The 25,512-nt window shown below is 37.3% G+C and overlaps 1 protein-coding gene across 5 annotated transcripts in view; it reads left to right on the top strand.

Moving 5' to 3' along the window:
• Window positions 1–25,512, top strand: part of sema5ba (sema domain, seven thrombospondin repeats (type 1 and type 1-like), transmembrane domain (TM) and short cytoplasmic domain, (semaphorin) 5Ba) — a 207,036-nt gene that overhangs the window by 149,005 nt on the left and 32,519 nt on the right. For all 5 annotated transcript variants that reach the window (XM_079880361.1, XM_079880360.1, XM_079880364.1 and 2 more), the window contains 7 exons: window positions 9,141–9,203; window positions 10,696–10,794; window positions 10,887–11,100; window positions 17,233–17,518; window positions 23,528–23,663; window positions 23,929–24,136; window positions 24,280–24,487. In XM_079880361.1, coding sequence (XP_079736487.1) covers window positions 9,141–9,203; window positions 10,696–10,794; window positions 10,887–11,100; window positions 17,233–17,518; window positions 23,528–23,663; window positions 23,929–24,136; window positions 24,280–24,487 — 1,214 coding nt within the window. The remainder of the gene's footprint in view (window positions 1–9,140; window positions 9,204–10,695; window positions 10,795–10,886; window positions 11,101–17,232; window positions 17,519–23,527; window positions 23,664–23,928; window positions 24,137–24,279; window positions 24,488–25,512) is intronic.

Raw genomic sequence — 25,512 nt, forward strand, 5'->3', positions numbered from 1 at the left:
AATTTGCCTGTGAACGCTTTATATAAAAACAATATCGGTAGGTCTAAATCCCGGTGATCACTTATGTCAATGTTATATATAGTGTATCACCATATCGTCCAGCCCTAAAACTTGTATAGTTTTTTGTCAGTGTTTATTTAAAAACGCCCAATTATATGCAGAATATAAAATGGTAAATATTTAATTGAGTTGTCAATACAATATATAACAATACAGTACAGTACAGTACAATACAGTAGTATGATTTTACCCCTAAATTCAGCATATTGACAAAAATGATAACTGGAAATCCACCTTTCTCTGCCTGGATTCCAGTTGTTTCTATGAATTTCAGCGATCCATTTGTTCTGTTCTGTAGCTTTCGGCAGCCTGTAAAACACATACCTCAGATTTCTTATTAAATCTTGTACAGTTAATCGCTAAGCTCTTTCCTGTTTTAGATGTGTTTGTGTGTTTTTCGCGGCATTCACGCTGAAAACAAATGCTGAAAACAAAAGACTTTTGACTCAATAAACTCCTAATTACTGGTCATTAATAGTTAGTAAGTTAGTGGTTAAGTTTAGGTATGGGATAGGATTAGGGATGTAGAATATAGTCATGCAGAATAAGGCATTAATATATGCTTTATAACAGCCAATATCCTAGTAATATTTATGTTAATAAGCAACTAGTTAATAGTGAGAACTGGACCCTAAACTAAAGTGTTACCATATTTTGTGAGTATGCTAAGGGAAAGCTTATATAATAAATATCAAAGATTTTTGGTTTGTTTTAAATTAATCAATGTATAATTCCTATATTTACATTTGTGTAATTTCATATTCTCAACGACTTTAGTGTTTCTCTAAAATGTGGAAAATAGTAAAAATAAAGAACAAACTGTGTCTAAACTTCTGAATGGTAGGATATGATATACCCAAGGGTCTCAGAATGTTGAGAAGCTTAGATCATCTGACACATCAGAGGCCCAGAACTTCTGGAGATGGAACACGACCAGAAGCTTGACCTCAGGGTCACTGTGAAGTGATGTGATGTTATGTATGGGGATGAAGAGCTATGGGAAAGGATTATTCACTTTTACTGAGGAGCCTGAGGAGGACTGGACCGGAATGTAAACAGATGGGTCATGCAGGAGTATGTTAGTTTGAGGAATCTGTCATTGTTTTATCTCAAGTCTCCATCATCTCTCCACTACACACTCCCTTGCATGCAAACGCACACTTATAATGACATCCTGCCTCCATCTCTCAATGGAATCTGCCTCACAACTTCCTTCTCTGTCTTTGTTTTTGTGTCATGCAAGTACATAAAGTACACTGAAGGAAAGAAAAGGATAAGATTTTAATGCCACTGAGGATTCCAGCCACTGCTCAGTCTGATTCGCTTCATAGTTTTGTGGTCCAAGTTCATGCATAGACACAAGTGAACTGTGGGGAAGTGTTTGATGTATTGTCATGTTTTTTATATCGGACACAATTGTATTAGAATTGCTAGCGGCTACTTTTTCTAGGTGTTCATTTGTTGTGTATTAGAAGCTAATTATATACTACTGTTCACAGGTTTGGGGTCAGTAGGATTTTTGAAAGACATTTATACTTTTATTCAGGAAGAATGCACTGAATTGACCAAAAGGGACAGTATATTTTGTAACATTGTAGACGTGTCTTTCAAATAAATGACATTTTTATTCGTTAAAGAATCTTGACAGAAATGTATGAGTTTCCACAAAAATATTAAGCAAAAACATTGATAATGGGAAATATTTATTGAGCACCAAATCAGTATGTTAGAATTATTTCTGAAAGATCATGTGACACTGAAGAGACAGGCTGCTGAAAATTCAGCTTTACCATAACAGGAATAAATTAAGCGTAGCGTCAGTTCTGGCAGGTCACGTTAGTCAAGCTCTCATCAGCTGACTCTCAGCTGATCCACGTCTACCTATAGGAATACGACGCCTATCACTGTATCCTTCAGTATTATCAGCAGCTATCGCATTTCTCAGGAGCTAATTACCCTCCTCCATCCCCAGCTCCTCCTCTCGGCTTAGATAGATTTAAAATAGAACAGTTATTTTAAATTCAATAATATTTCACATTACTGTTTTTATTGATCAAATAAATGCAACCTTTGTGAGCATAATAAAATCAAAACTTTTGAACAGTAGTATAACACTGAATTAGTCTTTCTTACTAAGGAAAGCATCAATTTTGGTGTGTAACTTTTGCTTTAGCATTTCTTTTTTAAAATTGGCCTAAATGTCATGGCAGACAGCACTAGCATGCAACTGGGCATCTTTCATTTAGCCTCTGAAAATGTATGAGGGATTTTGGTAATAAATCAGTGCTTGTCATAGAATAAATAAATGAAAAGCTATACAGGTAAACCTAAACTGAGAGATTAATCAGGCTGTCACAGCCTTCCTTCTGGTGGTTTTTGCATGGCCAAGATAACAGCATTTAAGATTAACCTTTTATTATGTTGTTCTACAATGAACCACCTTGAGAATTTCCTCGAAATAGGATCATGCCTGATTTTTTTTTTTCTAGCACAGTTTCCCCTGACATTAAACACAATGTTTCAATTTGGCTATCAAGACCTGTAAAGGTGGTGTAAAAAATGGGTGATCTTTTGAATGTCCTGGCCCATTTCAGAGCCCAAAGCACCATCAGAAACCCAGTCAGATGCTTTTCTCTTAAAGAAGAAGCCAATTGACCTCAAATTATAAAGAATCATTAGAGGTATAAAAAGAATAGTCCTGAAAGATTAAAAAATCTGTTGTCATTTAGTCAAAACAACATTGGACCCCATTGACTTTCATTGTGTGGCCAAAACATTGTGGTTAAAGCATTCTACAAAATATCTTTTTATTATACATGATGAGGGAAGTCATACAGGTCTAGAACAAAATGAGGGTGAGTAAATGATGACAGAATGATCTTCTGGATGAATGATCCCTTGTAACACATGAAAGTATGGCTGATCACAAATTCTCCTCATCTTTTCCATCCTCCCTGTGGTCTCTCTTCCCATCCTCAGAGGTCAATAAAACTTCACTCTACACACAGAATTCACACACATTTGCACTGAAAGGTACACTGGTCAGTCTATTTCCAAAATGCAAACATCCGAGCTGCCACCCTCAGCATTGACAAGACAGAGGTCTCTGCTCCCTGTCAACAGACAATCCCATGAGAGCGCTCTGTACGAATGCATTCAGTAGACATTGTTACAGCTGCTTTGGACAGAGACCCCTGTGGTCAAGAGGTGACTGCCCTCTTCAGCTGTTACCAATAAAACAGGAAGTACCCGACGTGAACAAATAGCAGCTGGGAACAAGAGCTGTTTAGATTCTGCTCTGGTTTTGTTTTGGTTAGAAATATGTTCAGTGTTCACAAATACTCTGCGGTGATTATGAAACAGCATCCGGCTCAACAGATGGAAATGCATGAGCACAATGGTGGCTGCTCCTCTCATTTATTCTAATGATCTGACAGAGGCTCGCAGGATCACGGCGTCAGCTCTGAGGCGCGCTACATATTTCATAATTCGGCTCTCGTGGGACGGCTGGGGCCTTAGGAAAAGGATGCTCCAGACTGGAGATCAAAATGAAGAAAAGCATCTAAGCGTCTTCTTTTTGATATGATCACTCAGCGGTCGCCCAAGGTGCAGGTTTCAACTCTCTGACCTCAGAGTTTGATGAATATGGGCTGATTTCATCCTACCCACTCATGATTAATTTCCCTCTGCAATTTGCCCAGATTTAATTATTTATGCAGTCTTTGTCACTGGTGGGCTAATTTGTGACATATAGACAGTAGAAGGAGACTGCAGCAGTGAGACCCAGCGGGAAATGCCTCTTTAAAGAAAAAAATGATTTCACTTGACTTGCAGCAGGCATTCCATTGTTAGTCTTGTTACAAAATGACTGACGAAAATGTTTGTTAACAAAAGATTTTTTTATTTATTTGTGAAGGATAATGAAGATGAGGCAAAATGCTGTAAGATGATAAAGAAAGGTGTAAAAAGCAGAGGTAGAAAAGTAAATTCTTATTAAATTAGGAATATTATATTATTAATGGTATTTTGTCAAATACAATAAATCAAAAAACATTGTAAAAATGAACACTGTAATTAACTATAATTTTCTTAATGAGAACTTTTTGTTTTCCAGCCAAATTAAAGACGCATTTGAAACAAGGTGGAAAAACAAAATTGTGAGAAGACTTTTTTCCCCCAGAATATATATATATATATTAGGATAAATCTAATCAAATTTATTGAGATTTATGCTTAAAAGGGTGCTCAAATTTGAAACCTGTATCAGAAAAGCACTGTGGTGCTGTACGTGATTGCTCTTTTTGCTTGGGAGTTTCGTAACTCGCTGAGGCATTTGGGTTCACTCAAAATGGCCTTCTTAAATCAAAGCCATCACTCACATCCACATACGCCTTTACTTTGCATGCTTTTATTCCAGTGTTGTAGTGCAACCACATTGTTAGAGCTATGCATTAGACACTGACCTGTTGCTTTATTTCTCCTCCAGTTTTTCTAACCTAAAGTAAATCCATTCAGACGGCACAGCTGTGAACCTTCAAAGGGCTCCTTATTTGCATGTCCTGGGCACACACACGCCCCTAGAAAAAAACATGGTCTACAGAGTTGGGTGTTCACCCCCATGCTACACTGGCTCTGTTTTTCTGATGGTGAATATGGTGTTGGGAGAAAAGGCTGTGCTGGAATGTGAAGAGAGAGAGACGGCTTTGGTAGATCCAATGCCGTGAGGGTAGGAGGAGATGGTAGAGTGCGGATCTGCGCCCTCTTGTGTAAGGTTCAGCGTTCTTAGACAATGAGGCGAAGGTATTGAGAGTCATGTCACATCTTTGAGGGCGGTGGTAAATGGGGATGGGGCTGCTTGAATAGGGCACTCTTTTAAAGGACAAAACAGGGCGGTGCCTCGGGTTGCCTATTGAAGCACACAGACCTTGAAGATCCGCCAATGAGACGGATAGCCTTCGCACCTCCAGCCAGCAAGATGGGGGCGGAGCCATTTCACTTTAATCAGTGGCCTCCTTAATGAGTATGCAAATGACATTTTCCTCCCAAACCAGTGAAGTTTTGGAGGGAAGGGAGTGTGCACGTAAACTCAAGTCTTGCATTGCAAGTATAAGTGTTCAGTATTTTTGATATGTTTTCTGGTAAAATATGTAAACATCTTAAAAAAAAACATAACCTCAGAACCAAAATTGTGAAAGATAAGATTTAATTTGCCGCAACTTTAAAGATGTTCCTGAAGACAAGTCTTAATATATTTTTCAAGTAAATTGATCTTAATTTTTATCCTAAATTTTTACACACAAGAATGATTAAGATTTTTTTTTTTTTCTGGTTGAAATGTAAAAGAAATGGCACATTTATGTTTGACATTCAAAAGCAACTTCCAGGCTTTGTTTTATCTGTTAATTTGTCCTCTTTTTTACATTTAGCGGATGCTTAAGAAGGTGCTTTAGTTTCACGTATAAGACTATTGTTGGAAAACAGATGACAAGTATTAAATTCAAAACTATGTCTGAAAAAAAAAAAAAAAGACAAATTCAAATACATATAGTTTACATGAAATCAAAAAGTGTTTGCAGTGTCCAGGCCTGTACTTTAAAAGCCAGGAAGGTTTGAGTTGAGTTTGAGTCTTTTGCTTTAAAATGTGCTTCAATTTGTTCATAATGATGTGTAAATGTTTAAATTATTCATATTTTTCATATAATTCATTAACAAAACAAATCTTCTGTTTTTATTATACATGCATTTTTATGACCTTGTATGATTAAGTGAGATATATTTGATGTATATTTTGTAAATATTCATTTGTCACCATGTTATGGGAAGATTAATTTTAAATTGACTAAAGGAAAATGTGTCTTCATAATGATAAGTAACAAGTGCTTGAAGCTTCCCTGAGGACAGGTGCAGTGTCCTATGATATGCTTTTCATTTGTAACACTTGTAATGTGCCACCAAGACAATAGCCTTATCAACAGAAGCACACAGCCTGCAAACTGGGTAATTCTCCACCATCCTGCCCTATCTTGTGCTCGTATATTAGCATTTCCTCAATACTTGAAGTGAATGGAATGCATTTTCTTGCCCATCGTTGTTTCTGTGCCTCGCTAATTTATGTATAAATAATCCCAACTATTTTATCCCTCCATGAAAAATTCATGCTAGTATTTCATGAAGATGCCAGGGGCAGGGCGCTTGGTGCCGCCACCATTATTAGAACAGATGAAGTTTGAGTAATTATGCCACAAATATTGGAGCCAAGTGTGAATTCTGAGCTAGTGCACATACATGGTGCGGTGTCCTCATTAGACTAGTGAGATACAATTGCAGAGCCACATTAGACTGCACACACCAAGCACACATGCCTCACTGTGATTCTCTCTTTGACAGCTTTGTAAGCTAAACGGATGCTCATCTGTGATCTCAGCATCTTTTATACCCTTTAGGGAGTTTTACAGCTATTCTAAATGAAAAAAGTGCAATTTGGACTACTTTATAGTGCATCATTTGTTATTCAAGCATCATAGAGATGTGAAACTGTCATTTATCTTTCTTAGCTTATGTCTCTATTTTACTCAAACTGCTCAAGTTTGAGAGTAGTGTAAGCTACTATATGAGTCTATTTTTCACTCGCAGTATCAGTTGTTTTTAGTTTAAAAGTGATTTATTGTAGCTGTTTTATTATTTAGTTAACTGACTTTTTTCAGGTTGAAATAAATGAAAAATAAAATGATATACTTCTTTAATAATAATAATATCACATTATATTATTATTATTACCATTTTTTTATTTTTATATTTTGAAACAAAGTGAATTATTGTAACAATTAATTTTTTTTTTTTATGAAATCCAGTATAAGAATAATACCTAATTTCTGTTTGGTGTTTATGACCCATGCCGTATCCAGTTATGGGGATATAAGACAAAAAATATTGGAAATCTCTGGCTTAATGAACAAACAATTGCGTCATTGCCTCTGCTTGCTTTTAATCTATATATTACCTCATCCTCTTTGGCATAACGCTTGTCAAAGGTAATTTATCATTCAAAGGTTCAAACCTCCCACCAGTGAAAAGCTCTCCCAACACCATCCGCCACTGCCTGGTGGATACTGACCCCCCCAATGGTGGCAGGGTTTCCAGCTTCACATTGAAGCCTTCGCCAAACATGGCATACAGTGTGCTTTTCACAGCCTGCCTCTTCAGAATGGTCTTTGGGAATAGCATTGGAGGGCTGGCATTGTTCCAATGTGGTGTGAAGAGAGGGACTGCCGTGGCTAAGGTCAGGGTTAAGCTGACGGATTCTTCCAGAAAACAGGGGCTCACAGACAAGATGTTAATGACCTGAACGATGACTCACCACTTAGGCATCCATCACAAACATGCCTCAGTCCTGAAACACATGAATGCAAACACAAACAAAAGAGCACCAGATCTGTGTGGCATTGTGTCGTACCTGACAGATTTGATGTTGTTAACTACTTTGACCACCAAGGAGGTAGCTAAATGTTTATATCCTAATCATTGAAAATTAGGGAATTTTCTCAGTATTAAATGGTTAGTTCACCCAAATGTGGAAATTCTAACATTATTTACTCACCCTTGTATTTTCAAGCCCTTATGACTTTCTTCGGGTTTGAAAAAATGATTCTAGCAAATTGGTTAATGAGCTTTTTTTCTATATGTTGTAAGTAAATGGAAAAGGGCGCTGCTGGCGTTCTAAAAAAAAAAAGTTTGCCTCTGCTTTAGTTCTCACATCTCATTCACATACTGTATACTCAGATATGGTGCTTCAAGACATGCCATTAATTAATACACTATTAATACACTAAACCAATTACCATCAACCATTACAATCTGCTTACATTGAAGGGTTTCTTATGTTTGACTATGTTCATTATTACAGTTATTGAATGTGTTAGGTTTGTAGCCTTTAAAAGAAGTTTGCCATTTTAATTAGCCAAAGTGTCTCCTATTCAGAAATACAAATGACATTTGAGATCTATGGTGTGGGGCTTTCATGTTTGATTTTCTTGTAGATTGATGTATTTTTCTTTGTCCAGTAACATTGGTCAGTAAGTTAATCTAAAATTTCCTTTCCATTCAGCCTGATGAACATTCATCCATTACTGGCTATAGTTACTTTTTTTAATTGGCTTGTGGGAAAAAATTAACCTAGAATATCTTGAATCTCTCTCAAGCACACTAACTTTGTCTCTGGAAATTTGTCTCATGAATTTAAGTAATCAAGTCGACTTTTTCTCTTCCTACTTATTTTGCCATCTAGTCTTCCTTAGGTATACCTAAGGAAGACTAGATGGCAAAATAAGTGTCTTATGAATTGACTGAATCATAATTCAAGGACAGAATATTTGACTACAGTATACTGTATTAAAATATTCTGATTCAGTCAATTCAGTCCCATCAGTCAGGGTTCACTTGAGCCACAGCATTTATCTTCTTATCCACACTGAAGGGTTTCTTGTGGTTAGTGTTTCCTGTTAACCTTCTCATATACCCTTAGTGGGCCATACAAACTAATAGACTATATTTAGAGTTTCAGTCAAGATCTGAAACCCATGGGATCTCAAGCTGAGAGATGAAGGTTGTGGCTTTGTGCTTATAACCGAGTAATTTGTAAAAGTATGTGTGTTTTTGTGAATATGCCCACCTTAAGACAGCAGGATTGCAGTTTTTAAGTGCTGCCTCTATTGTTGTTGGCTGGACACGCAGCTCTAAAGGGGCATAATTGGACAGAAGAAAATGGAGTGGCTTGCGCTGGTGAAAAAAAGAGAAGACGATGATGTCTCTGTGGTTGAATGAGACTAGAGGATGGTATTTACATGCAAATTGCATCTAGTCTTCCAACTGTCTAGTTACCTTACCCTTTTAAGCCGCTGGCCCACTTATCATGCTGTTTACACAATAAACACCACAGTAAGGTTAATGTCTTTTGATGCATCTGCATCTGGCTACATGCAATATTATCATCAACAGTTGCGTAACCTGCTTTATTGCAAACAGCTGCCGGGCAACTGCGAATCACAGCAAGTCACTTTTTGGGGTTTATTTTGGTTTCCTAGGCAACGGAATGGGGCCCAGACGAAGACACCAGGAGGTCCTGTCAAAGCAAAGGGAAGACGGAGGTAACTTTAAACCCCCAGGTTCTCTGTTGAATAGGCACATTTCTTACAAAATGCTGACAGCTCATTGGCCAGAGAGGTCGGGTATTGTCGAGGTTTGTGGGAGGTCAATATGTTGAGCTTACTTATTCAGTATTTTTAAAGCCCAAAGGTCAGTATTTTCTTTTTTGAGCTTATCATTCGCTGAATGTGAAAGGCAAAATGAAAAACCCACTAGCAGATTAAAACGTTGCAGGAAAAAGTGTTTTTGCAATTATTAAAGTATTGCAAGAAAAAGCTTAGCTCTTTAGAATGACTGTAAAGAACCGGTTCTCACCGCCACTCTTAACCAAATCGAAAACTAGTTTATTAAGAAATTTGAGCATGCTGAATGAAAACGACTTAGCCTTTTTGGAATATGGAGTTTGCTGTAATTATTTAATTTTCCAGAATGAGACTGATCTGCTTCTTACTTGTTCTTATAAGTGATGAACCACAAAAACCAACATGGTGTGAGTTCTCATCTCAAATAGACGGCATAAACTACAGTCCCTTAACTTTTAATTTAAGCCACGTGGCTTTATGCCTCAGTGACGTTGGAGTGCTTATCATATCCCATCCTGTTTGAAATACTTTTACAGTTAACTGCACAAGAAGGTTGATGCCGTGACTCGCCGATCCATTGTTAGATTGGATTATTTATGGATTGTAGTACAAATGAAAGCTGAAGTAATCACACTCCTTGGTGAAGAATAAGTGTTCTCACAGGAAATATGGCATAATAATAATGGCATATTAGAGTCCTTTGTCATAACATTATAAATTAATGCTAATAATTTCTATAATAATATTGAAGCAGATATGATTGAGCAAGAACCCTGCAAAAAATCCCCACTGGGTGAACTGATTTTTTTTCAGTTTGCACTACAGTTCAAAAGCTTGGCTTCAGTAAGATAGGAAGATACATTTTTATTCAGCAATAACGCATTACATTGATCAAAAGTGGCAGTAAAGACACTTACATAGTAACAAAAATGTAAAACTCTATTCTTTTCAACTCTATTCATCAAAGAATCCTGAAAATATATACTACATATATATATATATATATATATATATATATATATATATATATATATATATATATATATATAATAAATTCTTATGATGACTTCCACAAAAATATTTAGCAGCAGAACTCTTTTCAATGTTGATAATAAGAAATGTTTCTTGAGCACCAAATCAGCATATTAGAAAAATGATTTCTGAAGGATCATGTGACACTGAAGATTTCCATCACAGGAATAAATTACATTTTAAAATATTTAAAAATAGAAAACTATTATTTAATGGGACTGTCAAAAGTTTTTTTCACAATATTATTGAATTAAACATGTAATAGTTTAGCTGTTTTCGTATTGCTATTTCCATACGTTTTCAATTACATATTTAAAATGGTATGCATTACAATAGTAATTGGAACATGTCATATTGTCAAATGTATCTCCTCTTGCAGGTGGAGTGTCAAAACTACATCCGTGTGTTGCTTGTCAACAAGACCGAGGTGATCACCTGTGGTACCAACGCCTTCCAGCCCCTTTGTATCACCAGAGAGGTAAGCATCTATCAGTTAAATGGGCTGTCTCAACTGGAGATTTTATTAAAGTGTGTGACGTGTGTGTGATCCATGCCGTATCCTTCTCTTAGGCAGGGAACATGAGCAGAGTGTTGGAGAGGGTGAATGGAGTGGCCCGTTGCCCCTACGACCCTCGTCATAATTCGACGGCTGTGGTCACCGAAAGTGGAGAGCTGTACGCCTCCACGGTCATTGATTTCTCTGGCCGGGACCCTGTCATCTACCGCAGCCTAGGAGGAATGCCGCCTCTGCGGACCGCCCAGTACAACTCCAAATGGCTTAATGGTACATTAATCTCATCATCTTATGTCTGAAAGTCTCATATTCCAGTGATCGTCTGGAAAGTTTCAACATTTCTGTTGCTGCCCTTCCTTTTTTCTGTCCTACTAATATGCAGCCAAATTGCCAAATGGTGTTCTTCAAATGACAAGCGATGAGGCTTTATTCAATTGCTATGGCATTCCCCATAAGAAAGAAAAATCACAAGTTGTTTTCACTAGACAACAACGAGATTAAATGGAAAACAAACCGTGCTTTCAGTCTCCTGCTTTTCAGATTTATTTCTTTAAAAAAAACAAACTCATATGCTCCATCTCCTCTTTTTAGTATAGATATCAAAATGTTCCCCAAGTGCTCAGATTTGCCAAGAGAACAAAGTGATCAAAAGAGAAGCAGAAATTAGATTTAAATTTAATCTCAAACATTTTTCATCAAACATGTTATTTTAGTATTATTGATATACTATTATAGTTTTATTAATAGTTTGAATTAGATTTTATTTTATATTTTCTGTTTTCACTTTAATCCTAAAGTTTTTGTTGTGTTTTTGTCATTTTTATTATTATTCTTATTGAGTATGTTTATATATTATTTATTATTTGAAATGTAGTCTTGTAGCCTGACTACGTCAGACTTCGTACTTCGGCTCAATTTCAGTTCGCTTCTGTACTCAGTCTGAGATAGCGACCGTTTTCCCCGTTTTCCTCCGGCCTGAAAACAGCCGGCCAATCAACAAACAGAGGGCGGGCTGAGAGCCGTGACGTAGACGCTGATTGTACCGTGGATGCATAGATTTACTTCACATAATCTGCAAAAGTCGTTCACAGCCATGTTCACTCCGGTATTTCGCTCGATGGTTTTGTTTTCGCATCATACATGTGTTTACAGTGGAAGTTAGATGCGGCTGAACATGCGCATAACACGCCATAACCTAACGTTATGTGATTGGCTTACGGGTAACCAATGATTTTAAACTTCAGACAAGCGCCAACCCCAACCCCCCCCCCCCCCCCCGCGAGAAAGAAAACGCTTTTCAATTATGCCATGCCAGACTCTGTCTACGAAGCACAGCGAAGTAGCAGAGTTTGGTATTACCAGGCTAGTAGTCTGGTAATAAATAAAATAGAAATAAATTAATAAAACAAAATGTGACCTTTTATTTTATTTTATTTTAGTTAACATTTTATTTCAAGTAACAAAATATTTTAGTTTTAGTTAATGATAATAACCCTGATCCATGTTTGATCTGACCTAAGTGCGCATGACAAGTATGATACCTAGGTTGTTCTTCAACAAAAAGCAAGAAAAGCAAAGCTACACCCTCACTGTTTCATCGTTTGTGTCTAAGGTTGATTTTTTAGAGCAGCCCTGGCCTGTCAAGGGGAGGAACCAGTCAAACATGGAGATGAACGAAACTCAGCACACTTCCTGCAGAAAGTCAAAAGGTGTCAATAATCTCCCAGCTGCTGACACTGTGCCTTTTCCTACAGAAAATTCATCCAACACCAGTCAAAAAAGAATAAGCAGAAAGTTGTGATGAGAGCTGTGAGTCATACAGTGAGACTCCACCGAGGATGTGTCAGAGAGTAGTTGAGGTGAAAGGAGAAGGACATAGACAAGGGATGGAAAGTTAGAGATGGTGGTGAAAGTATAGAATTGGGTGGAACAGAGTAAAGTTCAGGCATCCTGCAGTGTAATTATTCCTCATGGCCGAGAGAGGGTGAAATTGCAGCTAAACGCTTCACGTCACCCAGTCGGCCTGTAGTTCCACTGTAGGCTCACATTTTAGGAGAGAGAAAGACAAAAAGTGAGATTATTGAAGCATGCACATTTACCTGCAGTCTAAGGACACATATATTGACCATATTTGAATAAAATCAGCACAAGATTGCTATTTTACTTCTAGAATATCACATAATTCAAAGCGAAACAGGATATATAACGTAAAAATGACTTTTATTCATTTTGAATCGGTTGAATTGTGAAAAGTGAGTTGGCGCTTGCATGAGTTGTGATTTTGTCCTATTTTGTAAGTGTTGTCGCTAAAGTAGCTACTGTATTTGGCTTATAGTTAATGTTCGTTAATAGTTTGCACAACTCTCTTCAAATATATAGATTTTTCCAGCACAGCCAAAGAAAAACCGCTAACCTTTCAATCATGTGTGTTAGCTGGATGGTGTGTTCCATCCAGCCATCCACTTAGGGTGTGTTCACACACTTGGTTTGCTTAGTTCATTTGGTCCGGACCAAAAAAAAACATTTAGTCCTAGTCCTCTTAGCTTTCACATTGACATGTGAACACCGAACCTAAAGGCATAGGGATATATGTTCACAATCTGATTGGTAGGCTTTTATTACGTATATTTCGCACGTGAACTTAAGAACATCCAAAACGATGCTAGGATAAATGCGCTCGTTGTATGTGTGTAGCCTAAATATGATGGTATTTTGACTAGCTGAGAACTCGTGAAAAGCTTATAAAATGTGTAAAGGAGTCAAAAAAGCAGCAGGAATCCCTCCGTCACACACACAAACGAAGATCTACAGTACTGCGAAGATCTACAGTATGTGCCGTTTTTGGTTTGTTTCCATGTCTTTGGTCTGTTTTGTGTTCATATTTCATTCGAACCGCACCAGAGTTCATTTGGAAGCAGACCCATGTTTTAAGCGGTCTCGGTCCGCTTGTTTCTTGCACACCAGGGTTCAGATGAGAGCGTTCACACATGTTCAAATGAATCGCACTAACAGAGGTATCGCACCAGGGTTCGTTTTAATCGAACCAGACATGCCAAGTGTGAACACACCCTAAATGGAGATGAAGTGTGAATTAAAAACTTGTTTCTCAACTGAGGCTCAGTGAAGAACAGCATGAACCTCAAGTGTCCACAATCGAATCCATCCGGACTGTTATTGTACCAGTCGTGCCAGGTGCTGACTGAATGTTTTTTTAACACTGAGCCCGTGTGGGGTCTGACCTGAAGTGAGATGTGATATTGTTTTAGCACAGCTCTGATTCAATGAGAAATATCATCATCGCCAATAGCGTGGCTATTAGAACATGCCTCTCTCCTCTGGAGCTTATTGGGCCTCGTAATTCACTTCCAAGCTTAGTGTTTTCTCCTGACTGCGGCCTACAGATAAACACACACACACATACAGGGACCCCTGATGGAGTGGCGGTGTGGAAATGAGGCAGTATTTACGTTCAGCATGGAAGAAGGAAAATACAGTTTGTCATGTTCAGTCCCACACAAATCAGCACACTCACACCCTGCCCATTCCAGCTTAGCAAAATGACTTGATTAATTCATGCAGTCTCTGAGAAGTAATTGTTGTAGTTCCTGAATGCATCAGTATTGGTTTTCACTGTTTCTCTCTGGCCACTTTCTTCATCCTGATCTGTGTGGAAATGTTGTTATGAAGTACTGAAAGCTGAAGAATTCTTTGATTGATCACAATAACAACAATCCTCTCTGAATACATCTGGACAGAGAATTTAATCATTTTTTAAAGTTCACCCCTTACAATATGTACCATGGTACAGTTAGGCATTAAAGGGCAACGGCATGGAACTTATGAACTACACTTACCGTGTAATATGATACATATTCATATTCTAGTGTGTTTGCATGGTTCCAGGTGCTTCAAATACATGTCCAAAAAAGCATTAGACTTATGTGGTACATGTTCAGAAAGATATAGCATTACCCTTTCCCTGATTACCATATCCAAAATTATTTTTGGTACTTTTTGTTAGTGAAAATTCATCAGTCATCATTTATTCACTCAAAATACTGAGATGGCATCTGACATCAATACCATGGTATTTGATGTATACAGCATCGTTCAAAATCTCTAATGCTCACCAAGACTGGATTTATTTGATTTAATAATACAGTAAAACGGTAATAATCATTCTAATATGCTGATTTGGTACTCAAGAAAAATGTATTATTATCAATGTTGAAAACGGTTGTGTTGCTTAAAGGTCCCGTTCTTCGTAATCCCATATTTCAAACTTTAGTTAGTGTGTAATGTTGTTGTTAGAGTATAAATAATATCTGTAAAATTATAAAGCTCAAAGTTCAATGCCAAGCGAGATATTTTATTTAACAGAAGTCGCTTACAAAAAACGGCTGGATTGGACTACATCCCTCTACTTCCTTCTTTAATGACGTCACTAGAACCGTGTTTTGACTAACCTCCGCCCACAGGAATACAGGCGTATTGATGGCGAAATGTCAACAGACGTGGTTGATGTTTATCTATAATCGGATACCGCAAAAGTTTAATTCGAAGTTGTTAGTTTGCTCTGTACATTTCACCACGGACTGTTTTTCTAGCTGGGATAATATCAAGCAGACTTCTCTCAGCGTTTCATACTGACGAAGGGGGCAATTTCAACTATATTCCAGCAAGCGGTAAATAGTGATTTACTATGGAAGTAGCGATCAACTTCACATCGTTTCTCTTAGTAGGATGAAAATAATCTTACTTAAACTGTGATTAATATACAAGCGATCAAAGAACAATCCCTTTCCAGTCGCCCAAGCTGTCAATCACACAGCGCGAGTTTATCTGGACACTTGCCAAAACTCGTTATGAAATCAATGACGCTGTTACACTGCACAACGAATCTCTTACTGTATTTATATACCTCATGCTTGCATTGGTGAAATCATTAGTGAGTGCAGAAACTGCGTTGCAATGATAAGATCTTTTTTCACGCGATCAACAGACTGTCATCTGCTCAATGCTCATCACTGCAACCTTTTATGTGATGGTAATAGATCTAAATACTTAAAAAACTTCTCACGATTCATTAATCCAGATAGCTGTAATAGTAAAAACTTATAATAGCTGTAATAGTAAAAGTTTTCCAGATAGTTCCACATGTAATGCCAGATATTTCATATGCAAGCATGTCAGCCAATCACAGCAGAGGGCGTTTACGGTGAAGTCTCACAGCAGACACGCCCCTTCAAACAGAGTGTTCAAACCAGGGAATGAAATCAGGCTAGGAAAAATGCCTTTTATTTCTAAATTATAAAAAAATTTGATCTAAAAAACATACTAACATTATAAGGGCACCCCAGGAAACATTATAAAATAATAAAATAATCCATGGAATGGGACCTTTAATATTTTTGTGGAATCCGTGATAATTTTTTTAGGATTCTTTGATAATTTGAAAATTCAAGAGAACAGCATTTATTTTAAAATAGAATTTACTGTCACAATTTGACCAATTTAATGTATCCTTGCTGAACAAAAGTGTTAATTTCTTCAAAAAAATACTGATCCCAAACTTTTTAATGGTAGAGTAGCATAGTATATATTTAATATTTATACAACTGTATTCACATAGTGCTACAAGGTACTTTAATTAATTAATTTATTTGTTTGCAGTGAAGAAACATTTTTCTTGCCGTTTCCCACACAAAACTTAAGTAGTATGAATGCATTGAACATTGCACAAAGTCATTTGGTTTGCGTCAATGGTGCTTTTTGTGATTTTTGGACCAGCATATGATACAATGCACAAGGTCCAGTCCAGTTTCGACCATATAATTCTGTCGCAGTCAGTTTATGCAGATAGAGCTGTATAATTTTTTTTTTTTTTTATCTATGCTGAATTTTCTCCAAGCTGTTTCTGGATAAGTGTCCAGTGAGATTTGATATTTATTGTGTTTAAAATTGAATCAAAAACAGTTATGGCTGTTGTTGCCTCTCTTGGGATTCACATCATAACAGTAATCTAATTTTCGTAAAACGCTGCGATGGCCCCAGCAGTTATTATAGCCAAGCCTATTTACAGGTGAATATCTACGGCATGCATTAGATGGGCTGGGGAATAAACAGGCCTTAGGGGTAAGACATTATTCAGCTTTGTGTATTCAGAATAATTTTTGCATGTCACATGCACACAGTTTTCTGCTCCAGTCCAAGGCAGGCCTAAGCGGATATTCAGAAAGAGTGGAACTAAGAAATTCAATGAAAAGGGATGCAGGCCATTTTGCTGTGGAAGTAAATTATTGTTTTGCCATTTAAGCCACTCAATGCTGAGAGTCCTGCCATTTGAAATGCTTGTTTTACCCAAAAGGTCTTTAGCAACGCTTTGTTTTCCTTCTCCCTCAGAGCCTCACTTCATCTCGGCTTACGACGTGGGTCTTTTCACCTTCTTCTTCTTGAGGGAAAACGCAGTGGAGCACGACTGCGGTAAGACGGTGTATTCAAGGGTGGCACGGGTGTGTAAGAACGACATAGGAGGCCGCTTCTTGCTGGAGGACACGTGGACCACCTTTACGAAAGCCAGACTAAACTGTTCACGGTCGGGAGAGATCCCATTCTACTACAATGAGCTACAGAGCACCTTCTACCTGCCTGAACAGGACCTTATCTATGGCATCTTCACCACCAATGTGTAAGTTTAGTCATCTAACAGCATCATTTTGTGTAGTTGTTTGAGTGACATATAGTACTTTTATAGTACTGACATGCTTTACTCCATCTAATTTTAACTTAAAAAACAATATGTTTATATATGTATATAATAAATATGAGAAATAATTATTTGGTCACACTTCAGATTAGGGTCAAATTCTCACTATTAACTAACTATTAATTATGACTTTTGCTTCAATAAACACCTAATTACTGCTTATTAATAGTTAGTAAGGTAGTGGTTAAGTTTAGGTATTGAGTAGGATTAAGAGATGTAGAATATGGTCATGCAGAATAAGGCAATAATATGTGCTTTATAAGTAATAAACAACCAATATCCTAGTAACATGCATGCTAATAAGCAACTAGTTAATAGTGAGAATTAGACCCTGAACTAAAGTGTTACCAGTTATTTACATTGTATATAGTTTTATATATTTTATGTTTAAAGAGTAAGTCTAACAAAATTTAGTGAAGTTTATAAGGATATTTATACTGGAAGATAAAATTACTGAATGAGAGAGGATTTTGACAGTGACAAATTACTGAATCTAAAACTACACTTTCCCATGTAGCGGTATATATTTAAACTAAAATCTCGAAGGACGTATAATTATATATACACACTTAAGAACTAAACGTGACAAACTCGTGCTTGTGCTTTAAACCCTAATAGCTGTGAAAATCTTTTGTCATGATGAACAAATTGGATTACACCTGAACTTAAGAAACGTGAAACGAGTCTGTTTCAGTTTATTCAAGAAATGTGAGAAGGCCTTAGAGAGTAGTACATGAATGTGTTGCATCTCTTTTACAGTTTGGACAGAAAATAAATTAGCACTAAATTAACAAGCATATTTTTGCCCTTAATTGCAAGTCACATTGCTAACAAAGTACTCGTTAAGAATATGAATTTAATATGATATGAAAGCTAGTAGCTAATAATGGTGAAAGCCGCAGCTGTCACAGACTTTCTTAATTAATATTTTAATGAAATCTTCTGACTGTCATCAATCACTTCTTTCTCTTTATATCCATATCTTGCTGTGTTCAATATTTTATACTCACCTTCTGCATACTTCACATTACACACTGTTAATTGCATTTTATGTAATGTAGCATTTGATTTATAATGCCGTATACAACATCTTTTCTCTCGAATTTAGTATTGCAGCACTTCTTAGAGATATTGTTGCTTGTCCATTCATTTCAATTAAAACATCTTGTAAAAATACATAAATGTAAAGTAGAATTTTTGTTGAAGCAATACCAGAACATACTGGATCCTATTTTAACGATCTAAGCGCATGGTCTAAAGCGCACGGTGCAAGTTCACTTAGGGTGTGTCCGAATCCACTTTAAAAACCCACTGTATGCATGCATACTGTCTGTTGGTTGTCAACCAAAAGGTTTTATCTACTACCTTGTATCACTACTGGACTGTATACTACCTTTCAAATATACAGCAAGTAGTGTAGTTTCAATACTGCCTCTCTTGCTCTCCTTCCCTATATTTCATACTATCTCTCGTTTTCACTCATTTTATCGGTTTCTCTTTTGTCTCTTTTCCTGTCCCCTTTCGCTCACTGCCCCAGTAGGAACAGAATATGGTAATGCAATCAGAACAACAGAGTCTCCATCTGTCTGTGGTAAATTGAACACCTTAAGCAATGCTCCTTGGGGTTTGGGGCTGCAAAACAGGGAGGACGGGCATGGGAAGAGTGCAGTGAGACAGAACGTAAGAGAGCAGCCAAAAATGGCTGAAAGTGTTGGTAGTAGTTTGTCCCGAGGTATTGGCAGCCTTTCATTGAGTTGGCTGAAGGTGTCAAAGCAGTATATGTCATCACACTGAGCTTACAGACATGTATTGTGAAAAGCTACTCTAGGTAATGAATTTTATTTTTTTATTTTTTGTGGATATTATATACAGGCCTTTTCTATTCTTTCCCTGGTTTTAGTTTTTTTTTTTAGTTTTTTTTTTTTAATCTTTGCATCAAAGCTTTTCACAGTGTTTGGCTCAGATTCCTCAGCTGTTTTATGATTATTATTGTTCATAAATTTAACTTGACCATCGGTATGTTTTATTAAATTGCTGTTGCTGCATTTTATAAAAGCAATAAGTCAGGAGAGGTTGCACTTTGCAAAGATTTTACTTCGGTTTTCTAAAAGGGTTTTCTGTAATGGCCTTAACTGCTAAAATCACTGTTTCTCTTTCTCTTATTGCCTTTATAAAACCTCTTACATGGCGCTCCTTATTCTGATTGGTCAATCAGAGCAAATTTTTTGTATGATCATTTTATTGGATAATTGGCGAATGATTCCCTATAAAGCTATGCTAATTTCATGTCTCCGGTATCACTCAGCGTCTCTTTGTTCTCATCTAATTAAATTTAGGACTAAGTCATTAACTCCTGATGACCCTTCCTGGGTTTATTTTGCGATGTGACTGGCTAACTGGACATTTTCCTTTATTTAGCCACTCCTAACCTATCGTACATTTTGGTATGAGGAAGGAGGAGGAAATGTTTATAGAAACCAATTTAAAAATATTTGAAATAGAATTCTTTTTTTTATTAACCTTTTGAAGGAATAGCAATCATCCTCATTTCTGTCACTGACCTGCAGGTTAACAGGGTGGAACAAACCTATTGGCACTTAGTATGATGACAGACAACCTCTCTGGAAAACAGATCCGCGGGTGTGAATGAATACGTCTATCGTGAATACACACACTTTCATGCCTGAATTACTATAAATGTTGAATAACAACCAAGTGCATCTCTTCGCACACTGTGATGCGGTATGACAAAATCCACCTTGAAATGAGTTTTTTATACCCCATAGCAAGAATCTTTGCTTCGTGTTTATTCCTAGCCTATGTTTTTCATGTAGATTGTATGAAGGTGATGGTATTGAGGGGATTCTTGTTGTTTTTCATCTTTCTGAAACTGAAGATGATGTGCTATAACTTGTAAAATTAGTACACCAAACAGCGTACTGTAAATATGAATAATGTGTAGTAAACTTTTATTTAAATATTGATTATAAATATAAATATTTAATATAATAACAATATGTAATATACATATTTATTACATTTAAATATAAAAGCTCTATAGAAAATGCAGAAGGTGTATACAAAAGTTAAACTTGTTGCATTTACAATATATTTTGTTGCAATACGTTAATAAATAATAAATTAATTTTGATAATTAATATTCTTTTTATGCTTGAGTGCACATTTTTACAAGAGCAGATATTGTTATGCTGTAAAAATATTTATGAATAATCTTGCCTCAGTCCTGGCTGTGGAATGTTGCTGAGTTGGCTCTTTGTTTTTTTGCTGCGATGCAAGTATTCACTGAAGTTGAAACACTGAAGTATTTTTCTACTCTGATGTATCTTTCTATTTTTTTTTCTTTTTTTTCTTTTTCCCTTGAGTACTGTCCTACTTTAGGTCAAAATGAACTTTATGGACCTCTTGGGTGACCTCAAATGACCCTGTGATTTTTTACATATTGTCTATTCTGTCACCATAACTCAACATGACTTCATCTAAATAAGCATGTGATCTATTGTACGTGGCGCTTGGAAAGCTCAGAAGTCATCTGCTCTCACAGTGAGAAGACTTCATTCCCATATGCTGCGTGTTATACCAAGCGTGTCGTGGGATTTGCTAGAGTAGGTGACTTTCCAAAGGGTTATAGGACCAAACTCTGTACTTTACTTTTTACAAACCTCAAGAGCTTTTAAAACTGCACCATCATATGTGTGAAAGTCACATCTGCACAAGCATAAATGCAATAAAATGCCACGGTGACTTAGCATAGGCATGCATTATTTGACCAGACAGTGCATAAATGCATTTTTATGTTTGTACAGCATGTACTTGTGTACTGTGTGTGTGTGTGTGTGTGTACATACTATAAACCTTGCTCGGATATGTCAGAATAGGGAAGAAAAGACGATCGCAACTTCCATTTCATGCCAACTTTAAAATCAGGAGTTGGAATTTAAATGGTAATTTCAATTCATTTCTGAATGATGCACTTGACGTCACACCCTTTTTTATTGTGAAAGTCATGAATAATTACTGTATAGAGCTGTTCACACCAAGAAACTATAAAGATAGCTATATTGATAACTATATTAGCGTCCACACAGACATTCTGCTGCAGTTATGTTGTCTGCCATAAATGCTCAAGCTCTTTATAGTTGAGTGGATTCTGTTTGGCTGCCAGTATTTTTATCGTTCATCAACTGGAAAAAATCATTCTAAAAGGGATTCTCTATTCTAAAGGAATTAGAATCATGGTTATTAACTAGAACTTTTTATTTATAGTTACCATTATAGTTATTGTCCTTGGTGTGAACAGGCCTAAATATCTTCGTAAACTATAGTGACTGAATATGAAAGCGTAAGCAACTGGTTCTAAAACCTTTAGAAGACAAATTGCACTGTATGACAAATTGCGCTGGTGTCCCTTTTATTTATAACTTAGTTGTGTGTAAATGTAACTGTATTTAGAAGTCTAAAAAAATACTAGCAAGCGTATTCTGCTGCTGTGAAGCCGCAGCCACTTATATAGGCAGTCGGCAGGGAAGCAGTAAAATCTAAAAAAAAAGAAAAAAGCCTGTAGTGTCTCATAACAAAGTTTCAGAGACTTGCTTTTGAATGTAAGAGTGAAAGAGAAAAAATTGCTTGAGATAATTGGCTGTCCTGTCAGAGCCTGCTCTGTCCTCGCAGCCTAAGGCTGACCGGTTTAGAGCCAATGTTTCATCGGCGCAACAGCCTTTTGAGCTGCACTTCCAAGAGACTCTCACTTTACCTCGCTAATTTTCCATGTTGAACCCCCTCATATGTAGTCCCCAGAGTCGAGCTGCAGAACCAGACTTGAAGTCCATGCCTCACCATGCCACATAACAAGAGCCCAAGCCAGACACCAGCGTCTGGCAGGCCGAGTCCCCGTCCTGGAGCTCTGCCCCTGGACCCATCTGTCTGTGGCTCCGGCATTACCGTCACAGTTATTGCTGCTCATTTATGTGCGGTCTTAACAGCACAAAATAATGAGTATGGTAACAAGAGTAACTTTCCAATTTTAGTTATCTTCTCAGTTGACATCAAAAGATGCCATGCTACTTTCCTTGTATGTGTGTAACACTTGTATGTGTGTTACTTCCTAACATCTAAATAGACATGAGATCTACTGTACCCTTCATAGTCAGAAGACTTTGACTTCCAAAGCTGAAGGCTATACAGAGCATGTCATGTGTAGGTGACCTTTAACACCTGCTGCTTATCATACTTACAATGTTGTAAGTATAAGCAGTAAAGCAGCATATATTTAGTTCAAAATGAACTTTTTTTCAGACCTGTCAACAATAAATGAAATTGAATATGGCTCTGGTCACTTGGGGTCCTTTCTGGTCCTTTCTTTGTCACTTCAACAGCTTCTGAAACTGCACTGTCATCTGTCCAAAATTGAGTGAGTCTGGGAACAAGAATAACCACCCAATCCATCCACTGCAGAGCTCATCTCTACTCCTGACAGCTTACTGGAGTCTCTGGGCCACCTGCCACTCAAATCAAGGGAGTTAATTAAGTCACGATGCATTTAAGAATATTTCATGCCAGAAGAAGCTGGCAAGATCTTCATGGGATCAGATTATGAACTTTTATGTTTGTCTCAAGATTCTAGATTGTATAACTTTTTGAAGCCCAATACCATGTTGGTAAGGTACATGGTGTGTAGAGGTCCATCAGCTGTATGCTGTGTGTGGGAAACCTCAGACACAAAAATGAAAATACGTTCCATCATATTATTTTAGAGAACAATTCATTTAAGTAAAATGAACCTGATGGCATTTATCTGCAGACCCGATATTAAAGAACTGATAACTGATTCGAAAACTGTGAATATCTTTTATTTTGGTGGTCTTTTACAGTGTGTTTTCATTTTGCTAAATTTGACTCTTTCTCGTGATGCAGGAACAGCATTGCTGCCTCTGCAGTTTGCGCGTACAACCTCAGCGCAATAACGCAGGCTTTCAACGGGCCCTTCCGCTCCCAGGAGAACCCTCGCTCCACGTGGCTCCCCACCCCGAACCCCATCCCTAACTTCCAGGTGCATCACTTTTACATTTTGTTCTCTGTGTGTGTGTGTCTGGAACAAACAGCCAATAGATAAATTCTATCAGCCCGGCACTGTGAGAGTAATTGCTCTATACCAGCTGGGTGTACTTGCATGCATCGTAATTCAGTTATTGTCTACTTTTCTATAAAATTACATGGTGAGAAGTTATTTTTTGGAAAAGTTTTTTTGTGAGTTTATATTTGCACTGCCCTGCTTGACCTCTGCACTAATTAATGAGTCTAATGACGCTTACCAGTGTGGGACCATCGAGGAAGAAGGGCCTAATGAAGGACTAACTGAACGAAGTCTGCAGGACGCCCAGCGGCTCTACCTCATGAATGACGTGGTTCAGCCAGTTTCTGTGGACCCGCTGGTCTGGCAGGATGATGTGCGGTTCTCTAAGTTGGTTGTTGACATTGTACAGGGGCAGGACAATTTGCACCATGTCATGTACATAGGCACAGGTAATTAGGCCTTGAGGAGTTAGACAACTTCAGTTTTGTATTTTTCTTTTTGTGTAAAAAGTTTACCACCAAATCCTTATATAAATAGCATTAGTTATGCAGCCTTCTGTAATTATGCTTTCCCTTCTGTTCTGACTTATCAGAGTATGGAACTATTCTTAAGGCCCTGGCAACCACAAATAAGAACCTGCAAGGTTGCTACTTAGAGGAGATGCAACTCTTCCCTCCTGGCCTGCGTGAGCCAATCCTGAGCCTTCAAATTCTCCATGGCGACAGGACTCTTTTTGTGGGCCTGAATGACAAAGTGCTCAAGATCCCTCTGGCAAGATGCTCCAGCTACAAAACAGAATTGTGAGTGACATGTTTTATCTATACATTGTGTGCTGCAAACAACTCTCAAAATCAAGATCTTCATTTCTCATCATTCATTTGTCTGGCATTATTAGGTTGGGATGTGCAAACCTGCATATTTAAAAAATGGACTGGTTGCTTAACTAGCCTTATGGATGCCTTGAGTAATTATTCTAGTTTTAGGTTCCCAGATTACCCCGATCAGATGTGACAGAATGGAACAGATTGCACAGGTTTTGAAGGGTTTCACTATTTTTAACTTGACACGCTGCTCCTGGCAAGACCGCTCAAGACAGTGGCCAATACGGTCTCAATGTCTATGGCTGTAGTGGAGGTGGATTGAATTATATTAAAATTAATTCTTTTACATAATATAAATTATAAATATATTATGTAAATATATTCTATAATATATCATTTCGACTAAATACTGCATAAAATTGTAATATTCTCACTTTAATGGCATTTATAATACCAAAAATGTATTTATATACATTTTTGTATACTGTGTATATATATATATATATATATATATATATATATATATATATATTCACACACACACACATATACTGTAAATATATATATATGTGTGTGTGTGTGTGTGTGTGACTAATCGACTAGTCGGTTGTTGACAAATAATCAACTAGTCGACCATTGTGACCCATTCCTAGGGCCTTTTAGATTTCAGGGACAATACCTGCTTTCTCATTGGACTGTAGGTGTTGGGTGACAGCAGACCCAGGTTGAGGTGCATGAATGGCTCCTTTCACGTTGGTAAGAGCTCTTGTTACCCACCTCATTGGAATTATACCCTTGATGTGTCATTGGAAAAGAAATTCCTCCTCACGAGTGACTGAAGCAGTAAGAGGAGCGCCGTTTGACAGCCTCCATGTATTCTATCAAAGCTTTCCATCAACTTCCCACTCCAAATGCAGGGTGGGGACAACAGTCAGGCTCAATTTGCCAGAGGAGCACATAAAGCGCACTGTCCGCTCTCTGTGCGCCGTGCATGAAGGTGAAAG

The sequence above is a fragment of the Squalius cephalus genome, assembly GCF_949319135.1.
Source record: "Squalius cephalus genome assembly, chromosome: 9".
NCBI classification, from domain to species: Eukaryota; Metazoa; Chordata; class Actinopteri; order Cypriniformes; family Leuciscidae; genus Squalius; species Squalius cephalus.